At 45.5% G+C, this 23,889-nt stretch overlaps 1 protein-coding gene across 1 annotated transcript in view; it reads left to right on the top strand.

Moving 5' to 3' along the window:
• The window catches only part of TMEM132D (transmembrane protein 132D), a 766,214-nt gene that overhangs the window by 646,618 nt on the left and 95,707 nt on the right, over positions 1 to 23,889 (top strand). Inside the window, 1 exon segment of the mRNA XM_047760874.1 lies at positions 16,900 to 17,043. Coding sequence (XP_047616830.1) covers positions 16,900 to 17,043 — 144 coding nt within the window.

Genomic DNA, 23,889 nt, shown 5'->3' on the forward strand with positions numbered 1-23,889 from the left:
CTACTAATAATAACTACCTATTGAAAAATTAATAATGTCGTGCACTGTTTTCACACTTTGAAGGTGTTAACTCCTTTGCTCTGCATAAGAACTTTCTGAGAGAGATACTGTTTAGCATCTTGTTCCCAGATGAGAGAAACAAGGTGCAGAGAATTTAACTAACTTGCAAATTCACACCACTAGGACAAAGCAAAGCTGGGATTTAAACCCAGGAGGCCTGAGTCCAGAGCCTGGGCCAGATTTCTACCTTAGCTCATTTAAATCTTCTTTTAAGATGAGAAAACTTGCCCCCCCCCCCCCACGAAAGCTTACATGAAGTGCCCAAAGTCACCTAGCTGTGTAAAGCTGGGGCTCAAATCCTTCAAACCAGGCTCCCTTTCTCCTGTTCCCAGGATGCAAGTCATGGCTGGAAGGGGTCGGGCAGAGTGGATGATCATAGCAATGCTAGCTAGCATTTTTCTTACTATTTTCCATTGTGGTTTATTACAGGGTATTGACTAGAGTTCCCTGTGCTCTACAGTAGGACCTTGTTGTTTATCCATCCTATGCATACTAGTTTGCATCTGCTAACCCCAGCCTTCCATTCCATCCTTCCCCCAACTCCCTTGTCCCTTTGGCAACCACATGTTTGTTCTCTGTGAGTCTGTTTCAGTTTTGTAGGTAAGTTATTTTGTGTTATTTTAAAATTCCACATATAAGTGATATAATATTTTTCTCTCTCTGACTTACTTCACTTAGTATGATCATTTCTAAGTCCACCCTTGTTGCTGCAAATGGCATTATTCCATTCTTTTTTATGACTAATATTCCAGTGTGTGTATATATTACATATCCTTTATCCAGTCTTCTATCAATGGATATTTAGATTTTTCCCATGTTTTGGCTCTTGTGAATAGTGCTGCGATGAACATTGTGGTACATGTATCTTTTCAAATTAGAGTTTTTCCCAGAGATGGCTAGCATGTATTTTTGCTTGGCACAAGCCAGTCACGGTTCCAAGTACAGTAATTCTGATTTCCCACATAAAATCCTCACACCAACCCAATATCATGGGAACATTTGTAAGCTCCATTGTACAGATGAGGAAACTGAGACACAGTACAGGCACTAGTTTGCCTAGAGACACAGTGCTAGTACATACAGAAAGTGGAGTTCAAATCCAGGATGTCTAGCTTCTTCACCCTATGCTCTATGCCCTCCTGTCTCCATGTATAATTTATTTTCTATAATAGCCATAATAAAACTATACATAATAACACAGTGATTAGTTCTACCTGGAGAGATTAAGAAAGTTGTAGCATTTGAACTGGGCTTGGATCTTCCATTTTAGAATCATTTTAATTTTTATTTTATTATTTTATTTTTTATTTTTTGGCCACCCTGCCGCATATGGAGTTCCCAGGCCAGGGATCAGATATAAGCCACAGTTTCAACTTGAGCCACAGCTGCAGCAAGGCTGGATCCTTAACCCATGGTGCAGGGCTGGGGATCAAACCTGCATCCCAGCACTCCCAAGATGCTGCCTATCCTTTTGCATCACAGTGGGAACTCCTAGAATCATTTTTAATAGCGAGTTCCACTAGCACAAAAAAATATGATTTTTAAAATGTATTTGTATTCTGCTTACATTTACAGCAGACAGCCGGTTCTGGTTACACAAAACCCTGCACACAGTAGAGTTTGTAATTGCTGCTGACATAAAGAAAATCAAGGATTTCCCTCCCTCTGACTTTAGCATTCAAAAAAATGTTCCCATCCTTTGGTGCATATATTTCTTAGACTCTGGAGCTAATAAAGTCTCCAAATTGCATCTGTGAGGTAGGCTTGGAGAACATAAATGTGGGAACAGAAGCATGGAAAGTTCCACTGGGAAGACTTTCCAGGAGAGTGGAGAGGTCCGTAAAGCGCTTGACAACAGTTAAGTTACAATAAAGATAAATTGTGAAAAGCCGAAGAAGCGATCGGCAGTCAGGAACACCAGCGTCCATAAACATTAGGAGGAAAGGAAGTGGGTCCTACATTTGTCAGCTCTCCCATGGTGGTTCTCAAATGGGATGACATTGGGTGAAGTCGAGACACTTTCAATCATCACAACAGAAGGAAGATACTGGCATCTCCTGTGCTGAGTCCAGGGATGCTGCTAAACAGATAAAGTGCACAGACTAGTCAGAGAACAAAGACTTTTCCAGCCCCCAAAATCAATAGTGTCTAGCGGAAGAACCTCTGCTCCACCGTGAACAGTATTTGCATGAGTATAATAGACCCATTACCAGTTTGCAACTTTCAAACTTTGTACAAAGCACAGAAGGTTTCATTATATTTCCAGACACAATGTAGCTATCATCAACCTTGAGAGGATTAAAGGAAAAGTGAGAAATGAGAGAAATTGGGAGGTCAGCGTAGTGGTGGAAAGAGCGGAAGGGGTGGTTAAGCTGTGCTAATAGTCTCATAAAGTGTGTGTGTGTGTGAGGGGGTCTCAGTTACCTCTGGCTGCATAAGAAAGTGCATGTTGTGGCATCACTCGGTGATGGTCGTTTATGTTGCTCTCTGTCATGGTTCTGGGAGTCGATGGGACTCAACTAGCTGCCTCCTTCTCAGCTGGGAGGGTCCCCTAAAAGGCTTCTTCAATGATGTATCTGATGGCTCAGTGCTAGATTTCAGCTGTTGGCCGGACCACTTACATGACATAGCATCCCCATGTGGCTTGGGATTCCTCACAATATGGCAGCTGCTTTCCAAGAACAAACATCCCCAGGAAGAAAACTAGGTGGGAGCTATGTTGTCTTGATGATGGAGCCTCTGAAACCACAGGGCATTTCTTCCACTACACTCTAGGCCTTGGGCGTGAGTCACTAAGGCCAACCTGTCTAGAAGGGGAGGGCCCCAAGACTCCACCTCTGCATAAGAAGAGGGTCAAAAACTGCACAGACATACTTTTTTCTTTTTTTCCTTTTTCAGCCACACCCACAGCATATGGAAGTTCCCAGGCCAGGGATTGAATCTGAGCTTCAGCTGTGGCAGTGCCAGATCCTTAACCCATTGCACCCACAGTGGGAACTCCTGCACAGGCATACTTTTAATCCACTTGGGAATCAACATGTTATCTCTTCATTTATGTTTGCGTAAAATTTAAAAGATAGCCAATAGGAGAACCAAAATGGGAATCTAATTGTATTGAATGGGACAGAAGAGACCATGAAGGGAGAGAGAAATTTTTATCTATCATGCCCCCAAATCAGTAGATAGTATTTGAACCTCCTCTATCAAGAATGTCTAAGAGAGTGTATTATTGAAATATTTAGATATATGGGGAAAAGCCTTCATAACATAGTAGAAGAGATAGAAGTGATGGCTTGAGGAGAACAAAAATGGGTGGGATGGCTTTTAGTGGTATTTTATGATAAACCCTTCCACAAACGTAATATTTTAACAACAAGATTGTGTGACCTCAATAAGATTTTTATGTATTTCTCTTCTTTTTTTTTTTTTAGGGCCACGCCCATAGCATATGGAAGTTCTCAGGCTGAGGGTCCAGTTGGAGCTGCAGCTGCCAGCCTACACCATAGCTACAGCCACAGCAATGCAGGACCCAAGCCACATTTCTGACCTATACCACTGCTCATGGCAATGCTGGACCCTTAACCCACTGAGCTAGGCCAGGGATCAAACCTGCAACCTCATGAATACTAGTCAGTTCATTATTGCTACGCCACAACAGGAACACCTCTATAAGATTTTTATACTCACATAAAAAAGTAAATGCACCATGTATTGGATTTGTGTCTCAATGGCATCCAGAAGACAACCTAACTGGTAAAAGGTGTGAGCAGGCTGTAATATGGATGGCTTTTGCTGCTTCCTATGGGAGGGGGAATAATATTATTTTACCCCCCTATGGCTGCTAAAATAATTCTTCCTATCATACCACAGCCATTAAACCCAAGGGAAGATGTACCTTAAAGAGACAAAGAGGTTTACATATTTGTTTGCAGCACAGCTACCACATTGATGGATGCTTCTGCTTATTAAAAGAAGCACAGAGGGTATTTATAGTGATGCAGCATTATTGCCAATGAGATGGAGTATTGGCATCCATGGAGAGGGCTCTGGTCATTTCATGGCCCTCCGTTTAATGTGGTATGAATTGGCGTGTTTAGTAGTCAGCGGGGCGTGGAGTGGGGGTCGGGGGCTGGAATAACAGAGCTCCACCAAACAAGCAGGAAACAAAGACTCAGTGATGAGTCACTATTCTTTCTTTGTTGGCGAATGAATTGAAAAGATTTAAGAAGGAATTGCATTGAGGAAGAACACAGCAGCAAGGATGTTAAGACCCTGCACTGACTTGGGCAGGGTCTGCCCAAGCTCATTTCAACAGAAATCAGGGCAGCTAACCAGGAGGTAGAGGGCCAGTCACCCATCAGTGTTAAGTTTTCATAGCTGAGCAATCGAGTTTGGCTTGGGGCACAGTCCAGAACTCAACAAATAGACATTTTTTGAAACTGAAGTTGGGATATGTTGTGTATTAGTCACATCATTAGGATGTGTTAGGTTATACTGCAGTAATGAGTACCTCTAAAATCTCATTGCTTTAAGACAGGAAAGCATTTTAATGACTCCTGCTTCATGTCCTATATGGGTCAGCAGAAAGCTCTTCACCATACACTGACTTGGGTGGAGCTGCCATCATAGAGCTGCCCCATCTGGAACATGCAGCCTCCTCAGTGACCTGGGCAGGTGATAAGAAAGAATGGGTCATTGTGCGTGAAAGCTTTACAGCCTCAACCCAGAGATAGCAAACCACACTGACCTTCACATTTTAGTAGCTATAAGTTCACACGTAACCATAAGTCATGTGAACCCAGGGGTAGAAAATAGGGAAAATACAAGAAGCAAATGGCATATTTTCTGAGACTTCCCTTTTTTGGCATAAGCTGAAATTCACCTGCATGGTATACTCACCGATGTCCAGGCTGATGAACCAGGCATCTCTTCTGATGGACTGGTACCCATGCCATACCAGTGTTTCAGGGTCCCTCCGCCATATTTTAAATGTTATTTTGGATATGATATATTTTAGCAGGAAGGGGAAAAATCATTTTTTGGTACCTGATCTGGGCATCTGTTTTTAACTCAGCGGTGTATTTATTTTAGTATGAAAACTAAATTCTCTCTTCCTATATCCCTTTGACATTTGGTGTCCTAGAATTCAGCCTGCTATGGACAAAGAATCATAAGATACTATTTGTTTGCGTCGCTGGAGGGGCATCAAGAGCAGAGGGTGAATAATGCCAATAAGATCAAACTTAAGAGAATTAGCAGACTTAACAGAATATGCCTTCTTGTATTTTAACATCAGAAAAATACCATCGCATGTAGTGTTGCCATATATAGTAGGAAAACCATCATTTGTATCTGCCCCAAAGGTATGCTTTTTGTATTCTTAGAGCTCCCTGTGGTGTAAATCTCATCTTCTCTAGGTAAATTCCAAAAATCTACCTTATGCAGCCTCCCCTGAGAGAGAGCAAAATGTGTGAGGGTTTAGGCTTGTGTTTTAATCTCTGCCATTTGAATGCACCTGCAATACTGTTTCCAGTGTGAGGAAGAGGAAGTATGTGGGCCTGCATTTGGCTGCCTGAGATTCGGAGAGAGGCCCTGAGATTCTAGAATCATCTGCCTGATATGTCGCTTCTTACTCATGACAGAAGTCCATGGTGGGCCCAAAGTGTGGCTCCGGGTGTTGATCTTGGGAGGTGGGCTGGAGTCTATGCCTTCAACCCTGTCAACAATGCAGGGCTCTGTCCACACTGGGCAAATCCCTTCCAGGTGAAATGAGCTATAGTGGATTCTGTCATCTGCAACTAAGATCTTTGGCCCACACGCTATTTCTCAAAACTGAACGTTGTTTCCAAGATACCTTATTTATTTATTTATCTTTTTAGGGCTGTACCTGCAGCATATGGAAGTTCTCAGGCTAGGGGTCGAATCGGAGCTGCAGCTGCTGGCCTACACCACAGCCACAGCAACGCTGGATCTGAGCTGCCTCTGTGACATATGCTGAAGTTCATGGCAACATCGGATCCTTAACTCATTGAAGGAGGCCAGGGATCAAAGCCACATCCTCATGGATATTAGTCAGGTTCATTACTGCTGAGCCAAGATGGGAATTCCTAAGATATCTTGAAGAATGGGTAAATATGGTAAGAAATTGAGTACCTATTAACACTATGGAAAATTGCAGAAGTATCAGCAAGGAGTAAGAATGTTGCAACTTGTAGGGTGATCTAAACTGTGCTCCCAGGTCCCTGGCAGTTTACTGGGTTCAGGATCTTGCATTGTCACTGCCATGGCTCAGGTCTGTGCTGTGGCTTGGGTTCAGTCTCTGGCCTGGAATTTCCGCATGCTGCGTTTGCAACCAAAAAAAAAAAAAATTCTTTTAAATAAACAGAAATAAACTGTGGTCCCAAAAGTGCAATGTCAGCTCCTGATATGGTGTCAGTTCTCTCACTGTGGGTCCTTGATTCAGGGTGTATGAATCCCTCATATCCTGATGACCTGTAGGTTCACCATCATGTTTGTGTCTTTGCTTCAGTGGAGCATTTGATATGGTCTCATTAAGTGGGTATTTTAGTTTCTCCAAGGATGATATGCAGACAAGTGAAGAAGCATTCCTTCTGAAACTTGCTCTTTAAATTAGTGTGATTTCTGGCCACATAGCTCCATGTCAATGAGAAAGTCCAGGTGTGTTTCTTTTTTAAAAAATTAAGTGAAATACTCATCCCAGAGTTTTTGTTTGTTTCTTTGTTTGTTTTAGGGCTGCATCTCGGCATATGGACATTCCCAGGCTGGGAATAAGTCACAACTGCAGGCCTGCGCCACAGCCATAGACAAGCCAGATCCAAGCTGTGTTTACAAGCTACAACACAGTTCGCGGCAACACCAGATCCTTAAACCACTGGGCAAAGCCAGAGATCAAATCCACATCCTTATGGATACTAGTCAGGTTCATTTCCGCCGAGCCACATTGGGAGTTCCCCGTCCCAGAGTTTGTCATGGGGAATTTCTCTCTCAACATGAGGGCAACTTTGGAACACCTGGGGCCGTTTCTGTAGCTGCTGTCACATCCTGTGTCTGGTGCCCTTCCCCTGGGCACATCCCTGACCAGGTCCCACTTTGAGTCATTCGAACAACTTCCCAGGGATTGGCCCAGGGCTCTTCTTACATCCTGGGAGCCTGTGCCCAGGTGTAGAGTTTATACCCATGTTTCCAGCCTTCAGTCAGCTAATCCTTGGAGGCCAGGCCTCTGCAGAAGAATTTAGGGAATTCCCATCATGGCTCATCATTAATGGACCTGATTAGTATCCATGAGGATGCAGATTTGATCCCTGGCCCCGCTCAGTGGGTTAAGGATCCGGCATTGCTGTGGCTGTGGTGTAGGCTGGCAGCTGCAGTTCTGATTCCACCCTTAGCCTGGGGAACTTCCATATGTCATAGGTTCGGCCCTAAAAAGACAAAAAACAAAACAAACAAAAAAACCCAATTTATTAAATGAATACAAAGAATGGATAAAATAGCTTAAAAGACAGAAAACTTAGTGGAAATACAGAGAACAGGACAACCTGGATTTTTCCAGGTGCCACCAGTGAAACCAACAAAACCCAAGCATTCTTGATTCTTGCCTCTCTTCTTAAATGAAATTCAAATCCCAGGGTAAGAGGGCGTGACTGTGGAGTTCCTGTCGTGGCTCAGTGGTATTGAACCCAACTAGCATGCATGAGGATGCGGGTTCAATCCCTGGCCTCTCTCAGTGGGTTAAGGATCCGGTGTTGCTGAGAGCTGTGGTGTAGGTCGCAGATGCAGCTTTAATCCTGTGTTGCTGTGGCTGTGGCTGTGGTGTAGGCTGGCAGCTACAGCTCCAATTCAAGCCCTAGCCTGGGAACTTTCACACGCCATGGGTGTGGCCCTAAAAAAAAAAAAAAAGAGAGAGAGAGAGAGATCCTGACTATTATAATTTCTCCAGCCCAGAGTTGGTTGGAAGGTTATTGTGATTTTTAGTTCTAAGGAGAAGAGATGCTTTCTCCAAAGGAAAAACAGGTATCCAGTTATGAGGAAGGAGTTGGGAGCAGGACAAAACAAAGGCTGTCATCCCAGTAACTCATTATTTTCCTTTAAAACTATTAGAAGGAACTCGTCTTTAATATATCACTCAAATCCTATCTGCTGGAGAGTTTAGACTCTCTTCTTCTGTCCTCATTACCCCCCCCCAAAAGTAGGAAACACTATCTTTATAAAATCTAAGTCAAATCGGGCTGAGTGTGCAGTTCACTTTTATTGCCACCTCCACAAAACGCCCATCTTTCAAATTTCTCTCTCGTGGAGTTAAAAGATGGGAAACGCCCTGCTCAGAGAGAAGGGGCTGGGGCTGGTACTGCTGAGACCTGGGGAGCCACCAGCTTTCCCAAATCCCCACCCCACGCCACGCTTCCCACATTACCACCCAAAGAGGAGCTTCCATCTGGGCTCCATTTCCTTTGTTTTATAGGACGTTGCCTTCCCTGCCCTCTTTCTGTGGGATGCTTGAAGCTTCATCTGCAATGCTTTTGTTTAGAGAGGGAACAGTGGATGCACTTGACACTGCATGTATTCTGTTACAACCTTGTTCCTGGAGTTTAACATTTCAGAACCACATATTAAAATAATTTCCAAAAGGAGTTCCCTGGTGGCTCAGCGGGTTAAGGATCCGGCATTGTCACTGCTATGGCTCAGGTCACTGCTATGGCTGGGGTTCCATCCCTGGCCTGAGAACTTCCACATGCCCTGGGTCCAGTCAAAAATAAATAAATAAAATAATCTCCAAAACTCACAATAATGTTGAAGGCCAAAAATTGTTTTCTTCTGGAGTTTCCATTGTGGCTCAGCCGGTTAAGAACTCAGCTAATATTCACAAGGATGCAGGTTCGACCTCTGGCCTCGCTCAGTGGCTTAAGGATCCACCATTGCCACAAGCTATGGTGTAGGTTGCAGATGTGGCTCGGATCCAGTGTTGCTGTGGCTGTGGTGTAGGCCAGTGGCAGCAGCTCTGATTTGATCCCTAGCTTGGGAACTTCTGTATGCTGCAGGTGCAGCTGTGAAAGAAGAAAGTAAAAATTGTTTTCTTCTTATTAGGGATAGTAAACAGTTTAAGTTACTCGCTTCAGCCTAAGACCTGTGGATATTGATCAGGATTTCTTCCTTCTAGGTGGTGTCAGTTAGGATTGTGATTTTTCTGAGAGTAACAGGACACAAACACACACACACACACACACACACACAGGAAGTGGGCAGGATATTAGTCTTCTCTCCAGATACGTTTGGAGGGAGCTGTCCAATCTTTGTGTTCTGGGGCAGCTAGCACCCAAGCTGCTTCTATTTGGGGCTCAGTCTTTGTACTGGTTTCCTGGGGCTGCTGGACCATATGTGGTGGCTTGAAACAATGGAATTCCCACAGTTCAGCAATCCCCAAGTCCAAAGTCAACGTGTCGACAGGACCACGCTCCCTCTGAAGGCTCTCAGCGAGGATCCTTCCTGCCTCTTCCAGCCTCTGGTGGTGCTGGCACCCTTGAGGCTCCTGGGCTGGTACATGCTTCCTCCCCATCTCTGCCTCCGACTTCACAGGGCCACCTCCTCTGTGCCTTTGACTGTGTTTTCTCTTCCTATGAAGATGCCAGTCATTGCATTAGGACTTAATCTAACCCATGTTAACGAATTATATCTGCAAAGACTCTCTTTTCTTTCTTTCTTTTCTTTTTTTAAATCTTTTTGCCTTTTCTATGGCCGCTCCTGCAGCATATGGAGGTTCCCAGGCTAGGGGTCTAATCGGAGCTGTAGCCGCCGGCCTACAACAGAGCCATAGCAACGCAGGTTCCGAGCCAAGACTACAACCTACACCACAGCTCACAGCAACACCGGATCCTTAACCCACTGAGCAAGGCCAAGGATAGAACCCGCAACCTCACGGTTCCTAGTCAGATTCGTTAACCACTGAGCCACGATGGGAACTCCAAACATTCTGCAGTTATTAACCCACCTAAACCTAGGGCCAAGGCAAGAGGTGGGCTCTGTGATCCTCATTTTATAGTTGAAAAAATGGAGGCATCCAGAGCTCAGTAAGTTTTGCCCAAGGTCACCCAGTGGGTGGTGTCCGAGATGGGATTGGAACCCACAGGTCCCACACAGCTTCCCGTGGTACGACCCTGGACCATGTGGCCCTCAACAGCATCCTCCAAGTTCAGGGATGTGAGATACAGCCCCAGCTCCAGCATCATCGATGCATAGTGGGCAGGAAGTAAGGGAAGATGCAAAACACCCCTGAGAATCTGCTTTTTTTTTTTTAAACAGACTTTTCTGGAAGCTTCACCTAGTGACTGCCATTTATATCTCATGCACTAGAAGTGTGTCACAGATTAAGGGCAGCCAAAAGAAAAAAAATGCAAGCATTTCAACCGGGCATTTTACAGCCTCACAGTTGACATTTTGTTAGGTAGGCAGGAAGGCAGGATGGACGCTGGTGAGCTACAAACTGTCTCCAACACACAGATCCGCCTCTTGATGTGTTTTTTAAGTTTTCTTTTTTTTTGTCTTTTTTTTTTTGCTATTTCTTGGGCCGCTCCTGTGGCACATGGAGGTTCCCAGGCTAGGGGTCTAATCGGAGCTGTGGCCACCAGCCTACGCCAGAGCCACAGCAATGCGGGATCCGAGCCGCGTCTGCAACCTACACCACAGCTCACGGCAACGCCGGATCGTTAACCCACTGAGCAAGGGCAGGGACCGAACCCGCAACCTCACAGTTCCTAGTCGGATTTGTTAACCACTGTGCCACGACGGGAACTCCTGTTTTGTAAGTTTTCTTTACTGAAGTGTAGTTGATTTTCATTGTTGTGTTCATTTCAGGTGTACAGCAAAGTGATTCATGTACATATACATATATCCATTCTCTTTCAGATGCTTTCCTGATTTTGGTTATTATATTATAGAATATTGAGTAGAGTTCCCTGTGCTATTGATTAACTATTTCATATACAGGATATATGTGTTTGTGTGTGTGTACATATACATATATACATAAATCTACATGTATATGTGTGTGTATATTTTTTCAGATTCTTTTTCATTATAGGTTATTACAAGATATTAAATATAGTTCCCTGTGCTTTACAGTAGGTCCTTGTTGTTTACCTCTTTTATATAATGTGTGCATGTTAATCCCAAACTCCTATTTTATCCCTCCCCCCTTTCTCCCTTTGGTAACCATTGTTTTCTATGTCTGTGAGTCTGTTTCTGTTTTTGATGTGTTTTTAGAAAGCCCCCCTCTCATAAAATATTTTCCTGTATCCATCATTTCCTCTCCTCTGTGCCTCTGTTGGAAAATTAATTTTCAAGACTGCCTGTGAATAAATGACTGTGCTCAGAAAGAAAACCAAGATACTCGAAGCATGAGGAAACATTTTTAAAAACAAACAAACACTCTCATGTGGGTTCCAAGCCGCCAGACCTCCGTATGACAAATTATTTCACACCTAAGTCAGAGCAGACTGTCAGCACTGTATGCATTTCCCTTGCACCCTGCCATGGATGGGTGCTCCAGACCAATGCCAAGTGCTCCTGTCTGCCAGGACTTTCCCTGGGACAGTAGGAGGCTGTTTACCTGCACACGCAGCAGGCAGCACCTGCCACAGAATGGTCAGCCCCTAGGAGCTGCTGTATAAATTCCCCAGCTCCCTCGCCCCTCCGTGGAATTATTTTTAGGAGTGTATTTTAGATAATTTCCCCACGGGGAAATATACACTCATACATTTCAGCATACTTAAATATATAAACTACACAGTGGGAGTTCCCGTTGTGGCTCAGCAGTAACAAACCCAACTAGTTTTGACCCCTTGGCTGGGAACTTTCATATGCTGTGGGTGCAGCTCTAAAAACAGAAAAAATAAATAAAATAAAATACAAAATAGTATATGTGGTGTATTTCATGATAGAAATCAACCTCCAGGATTAAGCTCCAGCCCCTCTGTGGTCCATGGCAGGACATACCCATTCACTGCCTGCCTCTTTTTCCCCAGATCACTTCCCAACTCCCTACGGATGTTCCTGCACCTCCCAGATAAATGGCCCTTGCATCCTAGTCCCAGTCTCTATTTCTGGGGGCTTTTGAAACTAAGACATGGGTCAGCATTTCTCCAGCAAAATGAGGACAGTTATTCTTTCCTTACAATAGACGATAATGAGTTAGATTCCAAGAAAAGGATGGATGGCCTCACTTATGAGGTTGTCTCTTTTCCCAGGGCCACAGTCAGTTTCTTGTCCCCCTTTCTGCCTCCTCCTGGCCTCTGGTGCCAGCCTGCAGTTCCACAGCTGTGTTGGCACATTCGCAGGAAGGCCTTGCTGGCAGGAACAGTGTCCAGGAGGCAGAAGGCGAGCCTGGGGCTACCAATCAGAACCACAACAGCGCTTTCTCAGGAGATGCCTGCCCCTCTCATTGGCAGCAATGCTTCTCCTAAGAGTGAAAATTACCTAAACATCTATCCACGGGGATTGGTTCAATGAATTGTGTTATACCCATACAATGAAATTCCGTGAAACTGTCCCCAAATAAGGTAATTATGTGTGTAACTCCATGAAAACATATCCATAGTTTATTATATTGAGAAAGGTTTTGGGAAAAAAAAAAAAAAAGTTTTTGGAGTTCCCATTGTGGCTCAGACGGTTAAGAACTCGACATGGGGAATTCTCGTTGTGGCTCAGCAGTTAATGAACCCGACTAGTATCTATGAAGACTCGGATTAGATCCCTGGCTTGCTCAGTGGGTTAAGGATCTGATGCTGCCATGAGCTGTTGTGTAGGTCACAGACGCGGCTCAGATCTGGCGTTGCTGTGGCTGTGGTATAGGCCAGCAGCTCCGATTTGACCCCTAGCCTGGGAACTTCCATATGCTGCAGGTGTGGCCCTAAAAAACAAAACAAAAAAAAACAAAACAAAAACAAAACAAAAAAAAGAATTGGAAACACTAAGAAGGCAGGGAAGTATCACACCTGAAAGCTTAGTCACTAATCCCCACCAAGGTTCTGCAGGCAGAATGCTGCGTTCTGTTCACAGGCTAAGAAAACACCCCAGACCTACGGGCTTACAGCTGCCCATTGGTTATCTCAGCATCATCTCCCAGGATGCTGACCTGAATGTGCAGATGCTTAAAGGCCTTTTGAGTTTCACTGTTGGCGCAAACAGCCTCTTTTCTTTTCTATCACGGGTGTGCAAAATTGTTTTCCCCGAAATTTGTATCAGCATGCTCCTTCTCTAGTCTGTTTTTTGTTTTTCCCCTTGAGATGGGCCAGTTTGGGCCTGAGAGTTAAAAAATGCCTTTTCCCACTTCTTCCCAAAGTGTGAATCATTCCTCTTGATCTCTGCCCTTTCGAGTAGAAAAATATGCATGGCCTTTTTTCTCCCCAGAGGCATCGGGAAGTAGCACCACATTCTGACTTGGCTCCTTCTTTCTTTTACTATGTTCATACTCAAAGTAAAATGAAATCAGGCTCAGAACCCACAGGAGAGAAAAAAATAGTGCCTAAGCAATGGGTCATTTGGAGGCCTAGGTATATTTCCAGACAGGCCTAGGCATATTTTCAGAAAGTATGAGGCGTAGTCTTTGAAATTCAAGAACGCTACAAACTGTAGTCTTGCCTTTTAGAAATAAAATAATGAAACCACATATATATGTGTGTGTATATGTGTATATATATATCTATTTATATATAATCATATTCAAAGGCTACACCAAATGAGCTAATTATAAAATGAACCTAGTCCTATAAAGGAAAAGTAAGATCTTATGTAAGAAATAGAAAGTTAACATAAGGAAAGTGGTTATGTAATTTTAAGATGATAAACTTCGATGCCTTCTTCTGGCGCGCGTGCGGCTAAATTTCACATGAAATTCGAATTAACAGGCATCTTTGCAAGCCTGTCTCTAAGGGATGTTAAAGCCTCCCCAGCCAGCTCCTCGTGCCCGCGCAGACGTTTGGTTGTGGCCATACCAAGGCTAGACGTACAAGTTCAGACGTGCAGAGGATGCTCCAAATGTGTGCTGACACACACCTCTTGGGAACATGGCTGGCGTGTGATAGGGTGAGGACTGAACCAAGAATGTCCTGGGCTAGACCTTGGAAGTGCTGTTATACGGAGACGGCCAGTTATATGGGGACTTTGATCTCTGTTTCAAGGAGTCAATCCCTGCAGAGAGGAGTGAGATTCTTGCTTCTTGGGGTCCAGTGTTTTCCATCTGAGAAATGGGCTTCGCTGATCCCCCAGGACTGTGCCAGTTCACAAACCACAAGAGGATAAGGAAAAGAGAAGAAGGCCTGGGCGCCCTGGGGGGAGGGGTGCAGGGTAAGGGTTACGGCTCAGCGTCAAGGAAGATTGCCTTGAGGAATCCAGGAACGCGGACGGATGACATATGATAATGCTTCTATGTAGAATCAATCAAATGATACAAATGAATTTGTTTATAAAACGGAAACAGACTCACAGACATTGAAAACAAATTATGGGAGTTTCCTGGCAGCTCCTCAGGTTAAGGATCCAATGTTGTCACTGCTGTGGCTCGGATTCGATCCCAGGCCCTGGACCTTTCACAGGCTGCGGGCATGACCAAAAACATAAATAAAATAAAGTAGTTATTATTTTTAAAAAGAGAATAAACTATGATTTCCAAAGGAGAAGGGGGGAGGGAGGTATAAATTAGAAGTTTGGGATTAACATATACACACGACTATATATAAAATAGATGACTAACAAGGACCTACTGTAGAGCACAGGGAACTCTGCTCAGCATTCTGCAGTAACCTATAATGGAAAGGAATCTGAAAAAGAATGGGTATATGTGTATGTGTCACCGAATCACTTTGCTGTATGCCTGAAACTAACACATAATAAATCAACTAGACTTCAATTTTATTTATTTATTTACTTATTTATTTATTTGTGTCTTTTTAGGGCTGTACTTGTGGCCTATGGAAGTTCCTGGGCAAGGAGTCAAATGGGAGCTGTAGCTGCAGACCTACGGGCAGCTCATAGCAGTGCCGCCGGATCCTTAACCCACTGCGCAGGGCCAGAGATCAAACCTGCCTGCTCATGGATACTAGTCAGGTTCTTAACCCACTGAGCCACAATAGGAACTCCCTAGAATTCAAGTTTAAAAAATAAGATAAAAGGGGAGAAGGGATTCATGCACAGAGGACTGAGATACAGAGCAAGGAGATGATGTGATGTGATGATGGTGGAGGTGGTGATGATCTTGGTGGTGATTGTTTTGTTTTGTTTTGTTTTCGGTCTTTTTAGAGCTGCACCTGAGGCATAGGGAGGTTCCCAGGCCAGGGGGTCTAATCAGAGCTACAGCTGCTGGCCTACGCCGCAGCCACAGCAATGCCAGATCCGAGCCTCGTCTGCAACCTACACCACAGCTCACGGCCACGCCGGATCCTTAACCCACTGAGCAAGGCCAGGGATCGAACCGGCAACCTCATGGTTCCTAGTTGGATTCATTAACCACTGAGCCACGACGGGAACTCTGGTGATGGTGGTGATTGTGATGACGATGTCGTGATGCAGATTCCAGTTCCTCCCTTGCTGGGTCCTTCTCCATTCCTTCCACAGGCCCTGGGCAAGGTCCTGGGGAGCAGAAAGCAGGTGCGGCCCATGGGGCCCACAGTCTAGAAAGGGGAACAAAAGGGCTGAATACCTACAAGTAACAATAAAATAGCAACTGTGTCAGGTGCCCCAAAGGAGAGGCCATGATTTTCTTTCCTGGGCTCTGAGGGGCTGTCATTTTCTGGGCTCTGAAAGCAAATCACTCAAGCAGATGGGTACATCTCGAAGGACACATATTTTGAGCTGAGCTCTGAAGGACGTAATTAATGCATGTTTGGGTATGTGGATGTGTGTGTGTATGCTGTGCACATGTGTGTCACATTGGTGTGGCTGTGGGCGTGTCATCGAGGCCATTCTAGCATTCCAGACAAGGTGAGGACCCAGCCTGGAAAACTGAGAGGAAATGAAAAAAAGCTGGCGTGACAGAGTACAGGGTGAAGGTCTGTCCCAGGCTCCACCCGTCCCCCCACCCCCCCACTCTGGTATTAGTACTAAATAAACACCTTGCTCCTCTGGCCAGCAGTTGGCTACTTACTTTGGAATCATTGTGTATGAATTTCAGCCAGTTGGAATGGCAAACTCATAGACTCAGGAGTTGAACTTCCTGGGTTCAAATCCCAGATTCACGATTTCCTAGCTGTGTGACCTTGGGGAGGTGACAAAACCTCTCTGTGCCATCCTCAAAATGGATCTAATACTGATGCATGTTGGGATGCTGTGAAAGCTAACAGGTCCATATTTGCAAAGTGCTCAAGACAGTTCCTGGCACTGGCTGAGGTCTGTCAAACACAGTATTCGTGATAAATCTGCTCAGAGTTCCCGCTGTGCACAGTGGCTCAAGAATCTGATTGCAGTGGCTCAGGTCGATGTGGAGGTAAGGGTTCCAAGCCTGGCCCGGTGCAGTGGGTTAAAGGAGCTGGTGTTGCCGCAGCTGCAGCATAGGTCACAGCTGCGGCTCAGATTCAACCCCTGGCTGGGAAGATTCCATGTGCTGTGGGTGTGGCCATTAAAAAAAAACCCACAAAGATACATCTAATCCTTTGCCCTCCAATACAATGCCCCTTCCCCATCACTTTCTCCCTGCGGAAGTCCGGGGGAAGGCAGAACATTCTCTGAACACCAGGTTTGGAGCCTGGGTAGGGGTGGAGTTCTTTGCCGGGAGGCTGGGGAAGGCATTCTGCAGGTGGGAAGGGATGTGACGGAAGGGTGTGTTTGGTCTTCCAGGAGGCAGAAATCCTGAACACGGCCATCCTCACGGGGAAGACGGTAGCCGTGCCGGTGAAGGTGGTCGCCGTGGAGGAGGACGGCACCGTGGCAGACCTGCTCCAGTCTGTGCAGTGCCGATCGTCTGATGATGATGTCATTAAGGCAAGTTGATACCTCCGGGTCCCCGCAGAAATCCGCTATCGTGTCAGCATCCATATTTATCGAGTGGCTGGGACACAGGAGTCCCCAGGGGCCACCCCCCCCCCCATCCCGCTCTGGTTATCCTGTCACTTCATTCCCTGCCCAGGAATGAGACAGGATGAGAAACTGCTGTGGGGAGCAGTCCTGGTCTATGAAGGCCCCTGACTGCCCGAGTTTTCAAATGCTTGTGGCCTCTTTCCCGCCGCTGGGGAGCTGGAGGTGAGATGAGGGACCTCCACCCTAATGGAGGTGACTGTCCCCCCACTGCCAGGCTGGGAAGGGGGGAAGGGGCATCAGAAGTTGGGTGGATGAGGAGTTCTTGTCGTGGTGCAGTGGAAACTAATCCAACTAGGAACCATGAGGTTGCAGGTTTGATCCCTGACCTTGCTCAATGGGTTAAGGATCCAGCATTGCCATGAGCTGTGGTGTAGGTCGCAGACGAGGCTCAGATCTGGCATTGCTGTGGTTGTGGTGTAGGCCAGCAGCTGTAGCTCTGATTGCACCCTAGCCTGGGAACCTCCATATGCCATGGGTGTGGCCCTAAAAAAAGCAAAAAAAAAAAAAAGTCGGGTGGATGAGTATGCTGTGACGCTCTTAGGTGATGCTGTAGTACAAAGCGTTTGTATAAAAGCAGGGGTACAAATTATACAATTACTCGAGTTCCCATTGTGGCTCAATAGGTTTCAATCCTGACTAGTATCCATGAGGACACAGGTTCAATCCCTGGCCTCACTCAGTGGGTTAAGGATCCAGCATTGCTGTAAACTGTGGTGTAGGTCACAGATGCAGCTCGGATCTCTCATTGCTGTGGCTGTGGTGTAGACCAGCAGCTGCAGCTTTGACTTGACCCCTAGCCTGGGAACTTCCATGTGCCGCAGGTATAGCCCTAAAAAGAAGGAAAAGAAAAAGTATACAGTTACATCCAGCTTTGACTCCCAGCATGGGTCAGCGGACAGAGAAGAAACCATTCTCTACCCCTGTGGCCGGCCTGTGGAGTTCTCTGTGACTTAGGGATGGGGTGACTAGCTCTTGCCGTTCCTCATTTTAATGCCAAGGACCCCTTCTTTCTCTCTGGCTTCTTCTTTCTGGTTTTAAATTGAATGCAAAAACCATCCAAAACAAAGGCCCTCTGGGACTCTGAGTTTGCTCTGCCAGGCAACTTAGAGAGGAAAGAAGCTTGTCACTCTGCTGCCACCATCCACACTGGAAGCAAAGGCATGGCGTGCCTCCCCTGGGCCAGCCTCCCAGCAAATGCCCCAGGATAGTGAGGGGTGCAGGGCGGCTGGTGGGGCTGAGAAAGGGGACTCCCATCCTCATGGTCCCAGGACAAGTCAGAGCCCAGCCTCCCTGCCCATTCTGCACAGGGACCCCCAGATCTCTCTGCCCCACATGAACCCCAGGGAGCATTTCCACCCACAGGAAGGCAGTGGACAAATGCAGCTTGAATCTCCACTGAGGGCTAGGTCCCATTTCAGATGTCAGGACCTCAAGTTAGAGACTCCTCTCTCTAGTCCTTAGTTGCTCTGAGAGAAGGCAGGGGTGTGGGAAAATGACAGAGCTGTGTGACACGTTACATAACACCCCGAAGTCCACTTATTCCGGAAGCTCCTTCACGTCATTGTGTGGCACATCCATCCCTTCAGTGGCTCAGACCCGTATCTTGTCTCATCCCTAATTTCTCATTCTCTCCCCCCCCCCAATCCAGTCCTTTAGCACATCCTGTTGGCAGTGCCTTTGGAAGACACCCAGGACCCCACCCTTTCCCATGATGTCCTGCCACCACCCCAGCCCAAGCCACTATAACGCTCCTCGGTCAAGGCGATGACCTCCTTGCTAGTTTCCCCCAGGGGCCGCCCACCTTTGCCCACCTGCTTCTGATTTTCAGTGCAGCAGCCGGGATGATCCAAGGATAAGCCTGCTGATGTCATTCCTCAGCTCAAAAGCAGCTACTTGGCTTCCCTCCCGTCTCAAAGGAAAAGCCAGAGTGTTCCCAAGGACACGGGAAACACAGCCCAGCCGGCCACGCCTGCCTCCACACCTCACTCTTACTATGTTCCCACTCCGCTTGCTACCTCTGTCCCAGACACACTGGAGTCTTTGCTTTTCCTCTGAAGGCTCAGACCCCTCCCCGCCTCCCATCTTCTAACTCCCCCCCACCCCGTATCTGCCCTGCTCGCTTTCCCTTTCTCTTCTCTCCAGAGCCTTCCCTGAGCCACATTTGTCAAATTTTCACACCTACCCACAGCCTTGCCTTTCCCAATCCCCGCTTACTCCTTATCCATCTTATTTATGCCTCTGTGTTATCTATATTATAGTATATTTCTACATTGTGCATTTATATATTTTCAAATATGTTCTATATTTGAAATGTTCATGTTATTGATTGTCAGACTGTCTTACCAAGATATAAGTTCCATGATGGCAGGGCTACCTTGGTCCCCTTCATTTGCTGCTGTATCCCCATCTGCTAGGCATGCAGTAGGTACTCAACAGATGTTTGTTGAGTGAATAAATGCACAGTAATTAACAAGGAACAGTGAAGAGAAAATGCAGAATTGAATCATGGAAGGGTTCTCGGGGGAAATGTTTAAATTAAGACCTGAAGGATGAACATACATCCAGGCAGCCAGAAAAACACATAAAAGGGGAGGGAGTTCTGCTGTGGCACAGTAGCTTAAGGATCTGGCGTTGCTGCAATTGTGGCATAGGTCTCATTGCATTTCCAGTTTGGATTTGATCCCTGGCATGGGAACTTCCACCTGCCATGGAGGTGACTGACAAAGAAAAAACAAACAAACAAACACGCATACACACATGAAAGGAGAGTTCCCTGGTAGATCAGTGGGAATCTGGTGAATCTGGTGTTGTCACTGCTGTGTCTCTAGTTACTGCTGTGCCTTGGGTGTGATCCTTGACCCAGGGATTTCTGTATACTGCAAGCGTGGCCCCAAACAAAAGGCATGCAAGGGCAAGGTAGGCAGAAGAAATGGCTGTGGGAAGGGAGGTGGTCAGGGATGTTCCTTGTGCCATGTGGCCACATTCCCTTGGTCCCCTGTGATTTCAGCTGTGACTGAGATAGACAGTTCCTGCATCGTGCTTTGGCAGTGTCCCACCTCTAGGGTCTGGTGAGTTTCTTGGTTTATCTGTCCTGGGGATATTCTGAAAGCTGGGAGAGCTTTCTCAACCCTTCTGGGGAGTTAGCATATGCAGGGGTAACCCTCAACCAACATGGTCACCACCGTCTCCATCCCTTCTGAAAGTCTGTGCCTTCCACCAGTTTCTTAGAGGCAGGGCTGAGTCCCAGGTACTCCAGGGGCAACCAAATGGACAACATATCTTTTACCTTTGTTCCCCCTTCCTTTCCTTGTCATCCTTACTTTCCTCTCCTCTGCTGCCAAGAATCACTTTCCTGCCTGCACTTAATCCTTGTCTCAGGCTCTGCTTTCAAGAGACTCCAAAGTAAGATAGCGGGACAGAGGCGTGAGGGATCCTGGGCTCTGGTCCATCCAAGATGTTCCTACCTTTTAAGATGCAGCTGAAAATGTGCTTCCTCCATGAAGTCATCTGTGATGAGTCTGCCCCACGTTGCTGTTTCTTATCTCTGAAATCATATGCAGTCTGACCCAGTGTATCATTTATTGAGCACCCTCTACATCCTGGCCCCAGGGAAACTGTGAAGGGGAACCTGCAGAAAGATCTCAAAACTACAAATTCCCCCTCAGGAGGTCTACTACTGGAACTTGTATTAGCTTCAGCTTTGCAATGTCATGCATGTCATTTTATACTCCAGAAAATCTCTTTGTTGGTTATTTGTTACAAACTAGGTGTATCATCCATTCTAAGTTTCTTCCTGGTTATACAGCTTTTAGGGAAGCACTGCTGATTCCCAGAGTGGGCATTTATGCCTTGTCTCTCTGGCTTCCATTTGCCTTTTCTCAGATAGCTATAACTATGTCTTTGCAGTGAATTCATGCAAATGTTTTCCTTCTTTTCAAAAACTTTAAATTTTCTAAATTTATTTTGCTTTTTTCTTGCAGATTTATTGGAATATAATTGACAGTACAGCCCTGTCTGTGTTTAAGGTGTACAGCATAATGATTAGATTTACATGAAACGATTATTACAATACGTTTTGTAGTGATCATCCATGTCTTCATATAGACGTAGAATTAAAGAAATAGAATTTTTTCCATATGATGAAGACTCTTAGGATTTACTCTCTTACATACAGCAGTGTTATTTATATTTATCATGTTGTGTGTTATATCCCTTTTACTTATTTATCTTCTAACTAGGAGTTGGTACCTTTTGACTCCCTTCATCCAATTTCACCTACCACCACTCCTTGCTTCTGGTAACCACAAATCTAATCTCTTTTCCTATGAGTTTGGCTGGGGAGTATAATTGACCTACAACACTATGTGAAGTCCTGTTACACAATGTTGTGAATTGATATTTCTGTATATTCCAAAGCACATTCACCCTAAGTCTAGTTAGGATCTGTCACCATACAAAGATATTACACCTTAGTCCCACACTGCTGTTCCACACCCATGACACATTTATTTTAAATCCATGTAATTTAAATGGCATTGTGTCCACCCCAGCTTCCAGTGGTCACATGACCTAGTGTGGCCAATCAAAGCACTGCATCCCTCCAGGCACTGCCATTGGCTCAGGGAGAAACATAGTATCCAATCCCAGCCAAGGAGAGGCAATCTTGAGACCTGGCCGTAACTCCTGCAAGAGAAGTCGTTTTCTCTCCTTTTGTTCTTATTCCCTATCTTTGAGAGGATGTGGTGGAGTTACCAGGTTCCATCTTGAGAAAGGAGCCTTCCAGGGAGTTAAAAACAATAGAGGAAGCCAGAGCCACTACGCAGAAAAACCAAGCCTTTGTGAGAGTGTTGGAGCGCTTGAATCCCACCATCCCTGAAACACGGGCCAATCTGCACAAACTGCAGAGCAATTTGTGTGAGATTTATAATGCCAATTACCCAACAAGTCCACACTTATATCCGTGCCCTAAAGAGTTCATAATGACTTGAGTCATCTTGGGAATCAGGAAATCACCGTCAGAAATGCAGAGATGCAAGAAAAGTTGGAAAAGCTCCCTGCATTCGGTTTCACAGCTATCCCCAGGCCTCACCATCCGGTGTACAACTTAAAAATCAAAACTCAGAGCCTACACAGCTGTTGCCGTGCTGCTCAGTGAATCACAGATGTCGAAAGAGAATCACTTGGTGTAGATAATGTTTTGGTGTCATTTGGAGGCCCTTGAGGAAGAAAGCCCATGGATCCTTGGAGAAGCTTCTCAACCACCTGTTCCAAGGCTCCTGGGACATCTCTGAGCAGCAGGTCTGCCTTTAAAGCCTGCCCCCCCCCTGCCCCCCGCCGCTGATCTTTTTATTTTTATTTGCTTTCTCTTCCTTCCCCAACCAGAGGCCCAGGACACTCTCCCATTCTCCTCCATTCATATCAAAACTCCCTCTCAGGAAATCCACTGGAGGACTCAGGCTCACTGAACTGTAAATTACATGAAGGCATGGTTACCTTGGGCCCCCAGGATGCTGCGCTGTTAAGAAGGCAGCAGATCCCTCCCAGATGCATTTCAGATGTTGGTGCGAATATCAATTGTGATTCTTAGGGGTTGGAAATAACAGGAAATCCCACCCGCACTGACATACGTTTTTTTTTTTTTTTTAAAGTGTGGCTAATATAAGTGAAAGCTTTAGTCCAGGCTAATTTATGGGGGCTTTTAATTCAGAACATCAAAAGAGACCAGAACTCTTTCTTTCTCTCTTTCCCTCTCTCCCCCCGCCCCCTCATCTATAGGCACTTTCTTCTGGATGAATTTCATTCTCACAGAGGCTGCCCTTGTGGGAGCATAATAGAGCCTCAGAACTGCCTTATCCTTGAAGCTCAGGATTGCCCAAAGCCTACATCACCCTAAAGCACTTAAACTAAACAGGGGGGAGGAGGGGGCCCCCAGGGGAGTTCAGTGTGCTTTTAACACAGAGTCCGGCTGTGGGCTCCTAGCAGCAGAAGCAGCAGCATACACCCCTGCAGCCACTTAGGACTGACAGAGCTATGGGGATTAGGGACCCCTTAAGACCCCCCAAAAATATGCCCTATGGAAGCAAAGCCAAGTGTACTTCATACACCGCAAAGATGGGCATGGGTTCAAGTATCACTCCTGAAATGCTTGCTGAATGTTTCTTTTTTAATTGTAGTACAGTTGATTTACCGTGCTGTATTAGTTTCTCGTGTGTAGCAAAGTGATTCAGTTATATATACATATATACATATTCTTTTTCAGGTTCGTTTCCCTTATAGTTTATTAGAAGGTATTGAATAGAGTTCCCTCTGCTATACAGTAGGTCCTTACTTTTTAATCTGTTTTATATATAGTAGTGTGTAGCTGTTAATCCCACACTCCTAAATTATCCCCACCCCCTTTCCCCTTTGGTGACCACAAGTTTGTTTTCTATGTCTATGAGTCTGTTTTTGTTCTGTAAAGAAGTTCATTTGTAGCATTCTTTTTCTTAAGAATCTACGTATACGTAATATCCTATGATATTTGTCTTTCTGTGTCTGACTTACTTCACTTAGTACGATCATCTCTAGGTCCATCCATGTTGCTGCAAATGGCATTATTTCATTCTTTTTAATGGCTGAGTAGTATACGCCATTGTATTTATATGCTACATCTTCTTTACCTATTCATCTGTCATTGGACTCTTAGGTTGCTTCCATGTCTTGGCTATTGTGAGTAGTGCTGCTGTAAACATTGGGGTATAGGTACCTTTT

Source organism: Phacochoerus africanus, chromosome 15 (assembly GCF_016906955.1).
Source record: "Phacochoerus africanus isolate WHEZ1 chromosome 15, ROS_Pafr_v1, whole genome shotgun sequence".
NCBI classification, from domain to species: Eukaryota; Metazoa; Chordata; class Mammalia; order Artiodactyla; family Suidae; genus Phacochoerus; species Phacochoerus africanus.